Source organism: Rhinopithecus bieti, unplaced genomic scaffold (genome assembly GCF_001698545.2).
Source record: "Rhinopithecus bieti isolate Rb0 unplaced genomic scaffold, ASM169854v2 scaffold_42084, whole genome shotgun sequence".
Taxonomy (NCBI): Eukaryota; Metazoa; Chordata; class Mammalia; order Primates; family Cercopithecidae; genus Rhinopithecus; species Rhinopithecus bieti.
The window spans coordinates 3,206,272-3,216,889 of record NW_016818934.1 but is presented as its reverse complement, the minus strand read 5'-3'; the positions used below and the strand labels follow the sequence as shown (position 1 = coordinate 3,216,889).

Genomic DNA, 10,618 nt, shown 5'->3' with positions numbered 1-10,618 from the left:
CTCCCGCCTCAGCCTCTCGAGTAGCTGGGACTACAGGCACCCGCCGCCACGCCCAGCTAGTTTTTTTTGTATTTTTTTAGTAGAGATGAGGTTTCACAGTGTTAGCCAGGATGGTCTCGATCTCCTGACCTCATGATCCGCCCGTCTCAGCCTCCCAAAGTGCTGGGATTACAGGCTTGAGCCACCGTGCCCGGCCAAAATTTTACTATTATTATTATTATTATTATTTTGAGATGGAGTTTCACTCTTGTTGCCCAGGCTGGAGTGCAATGGCGTTGTCTTGGCTCTCTGCAACCTCTGCCTCCTAGATTCAAGTGATTCTTCTGCCTCAGCCTCCCAGTAGCTGAGATTACAGGCGCCCACCACCATGCTTGCCTAATTTTTTTGGATTTTTAGTAGAGACGGGGTTTCACCACGTTGGCCAGGCTGGCCTTGAACTCCTGACCTCAGGTGATCTGCCCACCTCGACCTCCAAAGTGCTGGGATTACAGACGTGAGCCACGGTGCCCGGCCCTTGTCTTAGTCTTTTTTGTGCTATAACAGAATACCACAGACAGGGTAATTTACAAAGAAAAGAAATTTATTCTTCACAGTGTTGGAGGCTGGAAAATCCAAGAGCATGGTGCTAGCATCTGGCAAAAGCCTTGTGCTGCATTTTCCCATGATGGAAGAACAAGAGACAGATAGAGGAAATCTGGCCAAACTCATCCTTTTTTTCAGGAACCTACTCCTGTGATAATGACATTAATCCATTCATTAGGGCAGAGCCCTTATAACCTAATCACCTCTTAAAGGCACCACTACCCAGTATCATTACATTGGCAATTAAATTTCAACATGAGTTTTGGAGGTGACATTCAAATCATAGCAGTACCCTTGATATGATGAAAATGGCAATTTATTTCTGTGGTCTCCCTGCCAAAAACCCATAACCCCAGTCTTATGAGAAAAACAGTTCCCAATTGAGGGACATTCTACACAATACCTGACCAGTACTTCTCTCACCTGCCAAGATCATCACAAACAAGAAAAGTTTGAGAAACTGTCACAGTCAAGAGGAACCTAAGGAGACACGATGACTAAAAATAATGTGATATCCTGGATGGGATCCTAGGACAGAGAAGGGACTGTGGGTAAAAACTAAGGAAATCTGAATAAACTCTGGAGTCTGGTGAGTAATAATGTATCAATATTGGTTCATTAGTTGTGACAAATGTACCATACATTATAATGTAAGTTGTTGACAATAGGGGAAACTGACTTTGGAGTATGTGGGAACTCTGTTCCTTACAATTTTCTTTAAAATTATTCTAAAAATAGAGTTTATTTTAAAAATACCATTTACAGGCCGGGCGCGGTGGCTCAAGCCTGTAATCCCAGCACTTTGGGAGGCCGAGGCGGGTGGATCACGAGGTCAGGAGATCGAGACCCTCCTGACTAACACGGTGAAACCCCGTCTCTACTAAAATACAAAAAACTAGCCGGGCGCGGTGGCGGGCGCCTGTAGTCCCAGCTACTCGGAGGCTGAGGCGGGAGAATGGCGGGAACCCGGGAGGCGGAGCTTGCAGTGAGCCGAGATCGCGCCACTGCACTCCAGCCTGGGCGACACAGCGAGACTCCGTCTCAAAAAAAAAAAAAAATACCATTTACAGAGCATCAAAAAGCATAAAATACTTAGGAAGAAATATAACAAAAGATGTGGAAGACCACTATGCTGAAACTATAAAACACTGCTGGGAGAAACTCAAGAAGATATAAATAAATGTAGATCTGTGTTCATAGACTGGAAGAGTTGATGTAGTTAAGATGTAATATTGTGAAATGACATCCTAGTTTTAATCCCATCAGACTTTTTGTAAAAATTGATAAGCTAATTCTAAAATTTGTATGACATTTCAAAAGGACCTATAATAAGCAAAACAGTCTCAAAGATTGAGGTTGGATGATTTATACTGTCAGATTTCAGGATATACTATAAAGCTATAATAGTTAAGACAATATGTTATTGCATATGGATAATTAGGTAGATCAATGGAATAGAAGATCAAGTTCAGAAGTAAACTGATACATATTTTGTAACTTGATTTTCAACAAAAACACCAGTGCATTTCAATGGGGGAAAGGAATCTTTTCTGTAAATGGTATTGGAATAACTGAATGTCCTTATGATACAGAAAAGGACCTCGACCTCTACTTCATAGCATACACAAAAATTAATATGAGATGGATCACAAATTTAAACTTGAAAGGTAAGTCTAAAAGTCTTTCAGAAGAAAACAGGCCAAGCATGGTGGCTCGCGCCTGTAATCCTAGCACTTTGGGAAGCCAAGGCAGGCAGATCACAAGGTCAGGAGTTCGAGACCAGCCTGGCCAACATACCGAAACCTTACTAAAAATACAAAAATTAGTCAGGTGTGGTGGCATGCGCCTGTAGTCCCAGCTACTCGGGAAGCTGAGGCAGGAGAATCTCTTGAACCCGGGAAGGGGAGGTTGCAGTGAGCAGAGACCACACCATTGCACTCCAGCCTGGGTGACAGAGTGAGACTTCATTTCAAAAAAAAAGAAAACACAGGAAAATATCTTTTCAACTTTGGGGTAGGAAAAGATTTCTTAGGACACAAAAATCCCTAAGCATAAAAAAAAATAAATTTGGCTTCACCAAAATCAAAACTTTCTGCGGCAAATGACAATGTTAAGAAACGAGAACACAAGCCACATTGTCAGGGGGAAATGTTCACAACATATAGAGACAGAGATAGATCTCCTACAAATCAATAATAAGAGAGAAAAAGCAGCATTATGGCTCTTCACAGAGGAAGGTATAAAATGGTTAATAAGCATATGAAAAAGCTACCCACTTCTCTTCCTCCTACACCTTCTTTAGCCACAGGTATCAGATAAGTGTGGGGGGAGGGTGAAGAGAAGGGGAAGGACTGAATTACTTAGTGTATTAGTTGGGTTTCTCTAGAAACATGGAACCAATAGGGGTGTGTGTGTGTGTGTGTGTGTATGTGTGTGTGTGTGTGTGTGTGTCTGTGTGTGTGTGTAGACAGAGGGAGGAAGAGATTATTTATTTTAGAGAATTGGCTCATATGATTGTGGAGGCTAGCAAGTCCGAGATCTGTAGGGTACAGCTGGCATACTGGAGCTCGAGGGAAGAGTTGATGTTGCAGTTTAAGTCTGAAGGCACCCTGGAGGCAGAATTCCCTCTTCTTTTGGGGACCTCAGTCTTTTTTTTGTCTTAAGACCTTCTACTGATTGGATGAGGCCTACCCACATTTTGAAGGGTAATCTGCTTTACTCAAAATCTACTGATTTAAATGTTAATGTTAACTTCATCTAAAAAATATCTTCACTGAAAGATGTAGAATAGTGTATAACCAAATATCGAGGTACCTTGGCCCAGCCAAGTTGACATGTAAAATTAACCATTCTACTCAGCAAACATAAACTGAAGCCACCTTCCCTAGGTGTGTCCATTGATGAGACAGCAGGGAAGGAGGGAAAGGTTCCTGCTTCTGCTGTGTTACAGTCTGGTCAGCTGTAGCAGATTGCACACCGAGGAGGCAGTGATCTTGCCCCGCAGGAATGCATAACGGAGTGAAGTGAAAGAAGGCTTTCTAGGAGAGGTGACAATTGAACTGAGTCTTGAAGGCTTATTGATGTATCCTGAGCTCCTAGAACAGTGCTTGACACATAGGAGGTGCTCAATAAATATTCGTGAATGAAGTCAGAAGCTATAATGAGAGAGGTAGAGTGAGATGGTGGCTGAGAGGTTGGATGCAATGAAAAGCAACAAATAGATTTTAAACGGAACATTAGATCAGCATTGAGGAGTGGTCCAGGGGCAGGGTGGAAAACAAATCACAGGAGGTTAACCCTGGAGGCTGGAAGAACAGTCCAGAGTCTACTACATTAGACCAGACGTGTTCATAAATAGGCAGCTAACTAAGGCACTGGAGAGCCTAACTGGTGAGAGATGGAGAGGAGGGAGATCTAGGAGGTGGGACCGAATGTGGGAGAGGCTCCAGGCATGGACACAGCACTGGAAGGGCCTTCTTACACCCTTATTTTACAGATGAGTCTGAGACCTAGAGAGGGGAAGCAACTTATTCATGGCCACACAGCATGCTGACAGTGTACACTGAACCAAAAATCAAGGTCCTGTCTCTGGTCACATGCTCTTTTCATGCTAAATGGCCTGTGCTCTCTCTTGCTCTCCCAGCCAAGCTTGTCCTTGGAGTCTAGGGTCCTGGGGCCTCCTCACACAGCGCCACCTCTGACTATTGTTAAGAGTCCTGAGAGTCAGGACAGTGATTAAGCCTCACCTGAAGGTTCTTCTGGGCTCAGTCCTTGTCCTGGAGCCGCTGCCTGCTATGCATGGCTGTGAGGCTGACCCCAAGTGGTAGTTGTTATTTTAAGTAATTCACGTTGGAGGGAGGAAGTGACTGAGGAAAATGTGAAAATGAGTAGCTATTGCAAGATGTGTGTGATAAATGAAACAGGGAACATAAAGACAGACGAAGAGGCACATCTGTTATTTTTGCTCCTTTTTATAGCAACCTCTAAGTTCGACTTTTCACACTAAGTAGGAACCCTTTAGTTCCTGAGCATTTTCCTGACCCAAGCCCTCATTAGCTCAGTGGGAGCAGAGGAGGATGGAGGAGGCCAGGGTCCTGAGAGCCAATGTGAGTCCCTAGAAAAGAGTCCCCCACCCCAGTCCTCCAGGTTCTCTAAGTGTGGCAGGAATCGGAGGCTTTCTGCAGACGGGGTTTGGTGGGCTGAGAATTCCCGCTCTTCTCTGGCTTCTGCTTCCCTTCCCTTTACTGAAGGATGGTGTGGCTGACCTCAGTCAGTCCCGAAACCCAGGACATCTGTACCCAGGCTGTTCCTAGGAAAGCAGCCTGGTTGCAAAGGAGATGCTTTCTATAAGAATATGGACACTTTCTCTTTAACATGGGACAATACTGGCATTCTCTTCTGAGTCATTTTTCCTCTTTTTGGAGGTGGACAGTATGCCCGGTGCCCATGTGCTGGTAGGGCTTGAGGATGGGGACTGGCTGAAGTCATAGAGGGGAAGGGATGATGGTGTCACATGATTCTGGGCTTTTTTCGGGGGGAACTGTTCTCCATTTGGAGTTCCATCTGCTGCTGTGAGGAAGGGTTTGAGGGCTGCTGGGGCAGGGGACCACTGTCCCTAAAATAACCCCAAGTCAGCCTGCTTGGGCCCTTTGATTCCCCCTGAGGTACCTCCTTTGGAGTGGAGCACTGAAGGCTCTGGTTAAAAACCAGATCATCGTGGGAGAGTGTACAGATTAAGTTGTTTAGTTATTCACACCTCAGCTCTCATCAGCTTGTTTCTGTTGATTGTATGTTCAGGTCTGTGCTAAGTCTCACCATTTGGTTCAGGGGGAAGAGAAGGCCCACTCTTGCCAAGGAGGAAGTCACCCCCTGGGTGGAGCTGGAGCAGCTTCAGAGGAATGAAAGGGATGTCTGAAGGCTGATGAGAGGGAGGATGGAGGCAAGACTCCTGCCAAGAGCAAGGGGTGGGAAGAGGGATTCAGGAAAGTGATTGAATACTTGGAATAATTGCCATGAAGCATGCAAAAGAGAGGAAAATGGCTTTTTCTAGGAGTGTGGGGGGCTTGGTTGGGCTGGAAGCCAGGAGTCTGCAGAGCTGCCTGTCAGCTCAATTATGTTATTTTCTCCAGTACTGGGGACAGCTTGGAAGCAGAAGTGGATGACGAAGTCATCACTGGCTGTAGATTGACCAGGAAGCAGGTACGGCAGTAGAACCAACCTTCCCTTTTCTCCTTTTATTTGGGACAGCAAGTAAGCAGCAACTAGGTGTGGCTATGGAACTGAGTTCTCACCAAGGAGATATGAGAGGAGGGCACAGGATGAAAAGGCTCCGGAGAAGGAGGATAGACTGCAGGGGCACTCCATTTTGTTCTTCCTTCCTCTTGCTTCCTCATTGCGCTGTCTGGAATGTGGACATCATGGCAGGAGCTCAAGCAGCCATCCTGGACTACAAGACAGTGTGCTAAGAATGGGCGAACAGTGAGAGAGGAGGAGCAAGGGTTCCTCAGGCACATAGAGTCTCTATGTTATCTCTGGGCTAACCACCTCTGGATTTCTTTGAGAGAGAAATAAACACTCATGATTTTAAGAACTGTTATTTTGGGTTTTCTGTCATATGTCATGAACCTAATCCTAATAGAAACAGACCATATGTGAGGGAACCATGGGTATTATATGAAAGTAAGTTAAGTGATTGACCATGGGGTCTTAGCAAAGGAGAAAGGATGAAAAACCAGGAGATGGCCGGAATGCTGGAGAATGGAGACCCAGCCCTTGGGCTACTAATGCAGCAGAGTAGCTAGTAGGGGTAGAAGGTCTTGAAAAGTGGAGAACAGGAAGTTGTGGTTAGAAGGTGGAATATCTGATTTTACGATTTCAGACATTTGACTAAATATGGAATATTAGATAAGTGCTAATATTCCCCAAATACTTCCTATGCAGCCAGCTCCCTTTGAAGTAATTAGCAGGCCTAATCTCACTCCTGGTATAACTCTGAAGGTAGTTGTTTCTTTTTTATTGGCCTATCTCATAAATAGGGAAACTGAGGCTCACGGAGGTCAAGAAACCTATCTGAGGGAACAAAACTGGCATTGGGCTGGGTTGGCATTGGAACCCCAGCAGTGTGACTCCAGAGCCCAAGCTCTTAACCACACCCGCTCCTCTGCCCTGTACCTCCCTGGGGACTGCCCGGTGGACAGGAGAGTGGGCAGCAAGCAAGGTCAGAGGAGGTGGAGGCCTGTGAGGCTGGCTGCTGGCCACAGCTCTGGATAGATGTTCAAATCCCCAGAATGGGGGCAGGAGGTGAGGTGGCGAGTTATACCAGACATTGAGGATACAGGCCAGGGCAAGGAATGGCATGGTGCAGCTGGGCGACCAGAGCCTTGACAGGGCATGAAAGAGCAGAGATCTGGCCCCCAGGAGTGCACCAACCCTGCCTCTGGCCCTGGGGTTCTGAGGGCTTGGAAGCGTCGGCAGGAGTCTAGGGAACCAGCACCCTGCACTGATGATTTTGATGGAAGCAAAAGAAGGGTGGGCTCTGGGAACAGACAGCCTGGGTTCGGGTCCCATTTCCACCTCCTCTTGGCTGTGTCACGTTGGACAGTTACTTAACCTTTTGTGCCTCAGTTTTCTCATGTGTATGGGCATCATAATAGTTCCTACCTCATAAGATCATGAAGACTAAATGCACTAACACCAGGGAAGCACTTACAACAGTGCCTAGCACCCAACAAGAACCCAGTGATGCTGTTGTAGCTGTTGTTGCTTTTCAGAGCTTTGTGGACAACATGAGGAGCAGGGGCAGGGTGGAACATGGTGAGGACAGACAATGAGGGGAGGCTCTGAGTGGACCAGGAGAGACCACAGGCTATGCCTGTCTTCCTGTAGCCAAAGTCCCTATCAAGGAAGGCTCTGACTTCTGTACGTCACTCTGGACAGGCCCTTGGCCTCCTCTCCTAGGATTATTGGCATGGTAGTTTTATGTTTCCAATGTAAGGAAAGGCTCTGTCCCTTCTAGATAAATGTCTGAACATCTTGGGAAAGATGAGGAGTTTTCCTCTGAACCCCCAAGCTCCACATGCCCACATATCACCCAGCACCCACACTAGGGTCACTGTCCTGTAGTACTTGTTGGTTGATGGCATGGACTGCCTCAGCTTTGCTTACGTTGCCAGGATGGGGCCTGCTCTCCTTGTCCTGCCAGGTGCCCCGTCACTGTCCCTAGGCCCTGGGTGCACACGCTGCCTTTGGCACTAACTGCTCCATATTCTATCTGGCTCTGGAGGGTCCCACACACTCTGTGTGGGCAGCTGTTTACTCATCCACTTCTGTAGCTGCTATTAGGCACCACGGGAACCCAGTCCTACTGAAGGGGTTTATTTTTATTAGCAAATGTCATAAAGTTGGCATTTGTGTGTCTGTTTAGGAAACATTCTGGGAAGACTGAAATAAATATTGGTGAGGACAACAGTGAATCTTTTAGAGAACCAGGCACCCCTGGGCCAAACAAGAGTCTAAACAGCCACAGGACTGTGGCAGGTCTGGGTCCAGAGGGTCCTGTGCTACTGCAGCCTCAAAGCCCAGGGTCCAGGCTTTGCTCTGCTCTTGCCCCACTGTGTGATGCTGGGCAAGTCATTTCACCTCTGCAGGCATCATCGTACCAATCTGTGAAACGGAAACAATGAGCATCCCTCGGGAGCTTTCAGAGACCCAAGCAAAGGCATAGAAATGAAAATGCAATGGGTGTATTTGAGCCCCATATTGAGCAGCAGGCACTCTGTAGACACTCTGGGAAGTACCCAGTCAGCACCTGTGATCCCAGGACAGTGCCTAGGGAGCTGAGAGGGGTTAGGTCTCTTGCTTGGATTCACAAAGCTTGTGAGTAGGTGGGCTGAGATCTAGATCTTGGAGAGCCTGGCTCCAGAGCACATGCTATTTCCACTGCGCCAAAAGGCAAACCAGCCTCAATAAAGCCCACCTCTGCCCGGGGTCTCGGGGAGACCTGGGAAGCGAGGTGGGCAGAAGAGAAGGGGGGCAAAGACAGACCTGAGGAGAAAAGCAGAGAAAAGGAAAGCATTCCGGATGGGCACATGAAACTGGGAGGAGCACAGGGTGGGTTCTGGGGTATGATGGTTTCTCTCTTTTTTTCTTAGTGGCAATTACATGGGTGTCTTCACTCTGTGATAATATATGGAGAGCTGTATGTTATGATTTGAGCACTTTTCTGTACATATGTTACACCTTTTGAAAAGGTTAAAAAGATGGTGATTTTGTAGCATGCGGTTTTGAATCCTAATGTATTTTTAAAGTTCATACTCAATTACTTATACAGCTCTCCTCTGCATCCATTCAAATGACATTAAAAATTCTGTTTAAGAATCTGAAAATATCCAGGTAAAATTCCCAAGAGGCTGGGTCAACGGACAGATTTCAGAACTGAAATTCTGGGAATTTCTGACCTTTCCTTGTGGCTGGCAAGCCCCTAGCATGGAACCCGCCACTGTCCCTAGGTCCTCCTTCCTTTCCTTCTGCTGCCCAGCAAGATGACTGTCTTCTTCAGCCTCCGTGCACCCAGGCTGACCACCTGACTCATGTTAGCCAATGAGATGTGAGCAGAAGAGTTATGTGAGACTTTGGAGAATGTCCTTCTTTATCTCTTCCTTCATCTTGTTAACTAGACTAAAACAGGAATTAAAAGAAATTTTAAAATGTGTAAGCAAAAACTCAGTTGTATGTAAAAAACCTCATTCCCCTGAGGAAAAGAGGTGGAGTCCTTTAAAAATTAACTGCCTGTTTTTCTGTCTGTGGCTAGTGAGCCTTATCTCTCCCTTTCCAGGCATTGTGAAGACCCTGTTTCTCTAGCTGTGCAGTTGCAAGGTCACTAGACAGACAAACTCAAGTCATAAAACATGTTTTTCCTTGAAAAGTAAGAAATAATGTAATGCATGTCTCAATTGAATAACTGTCTTTGTTTCTGGATTCTGTAATATGCTTCCCCCTGCAGAGATCTCCCACGGCCCCACGAAATGCTTAAAAGGTAACCTGTTTGTTCAGGGCTCAGTCTTTTAGATGTTAATCTGACTGGGCCGGTGCACCTAAATAATAAATAATAAGTATCCTCCTCAACCCCTCAGTCTCTCTGATTCCTAAATTATCCCACTGCAGGACCTTGGATGTGATGGCTAGAGCTTTAGTGTCCACCTTGGAACATGAGGACAGGGATACATCTTTGGGATATTAGTGAGCTAAACAGGCCTGGATCATCAAAGACTTTTTAAATGGAGCCTCTCTCCCAGCCTTGGATTTCTTACCCCTGAACACCTGTCACATGGTAAAGAAAAAACAACAACACATGTGTATCTTTATATTAAGTCTTGTCATTTTGGAGATTTCTGTCCCTCAAAGCTGAACCTGATTTTAGCTCATGCATGCCCCATGAAAGACATAAAAGCCTTTCCTTGACCTCCTTGGGCCACATGGTCAAGCAAGGATCTGATAGGAACCTACTCATTGATGTGCCCAATATTGGGAAACCAGGAGGTCATTCACCACCCTGAAAATGCCATTCACCACCTCAAGCGATTAAGCCCTATATGATTGGTGGATAACCCAAGTGGTGTGATTTTAGGAAACCTAGGGAGTCTCCCAACTACCTCTTTGACATACATGGTACCCAAAATTCCATCTTTATATATTAACTGATAAGATTATACAACTATGAGGATTCTTACTCAAATACAAGTGATTCTAGGTAGTGATACTGTATCATCACGTCTCACATTAGCATGAAGCCATTTCTGTTAGAATGAAAGACTAAGAACATTTTCTAGATGAATGAGAACTTGGGGGACCATTTAGCCTAGTTGTTTTCAAACTTTGCTGCAGCAAGCCCTTGCATTCTTTGATGGTACCCCTGGGGCTGCCATTTATGAGAAAGGGAATGAGGGCAAGAGGAAGGTCACAGAGTCGGGGTTTGAGGCCAATATTTTAGTGTTACAAAGTTTTAGAAACTGTAGCTCTTTTTTATTTTATAGGCTGA

The 10,618-nt window shown here is 45.8% G+C and overlaps 1 protein-coding gene across 1 annotated transcript in view; it reads left to right on the top strand.

The window, feature by feature from the left end:
- The window catches only part of PIAS2 (protein inhibitor of activated STAT 2), a 160,535-nt gene extending 154,463 nt beyond the window's left edge, over positions 1–6,072 (top strand). Inside the window, exon 14 of the mRNA XM_017857809.1 lies at positions 5,830–6,072. Coding sequence (XP_017713298.1) covers positions 5,830–5,847 — 18 coding nt within the window. The 3' untranslated portion in view covers positions 5,848–6,072. The remainder of the gene's footprint in view (positions 1–5,829) is intronic.
- Positions 6,073–10,618: the final 4,546 nt, after the last annotated feature.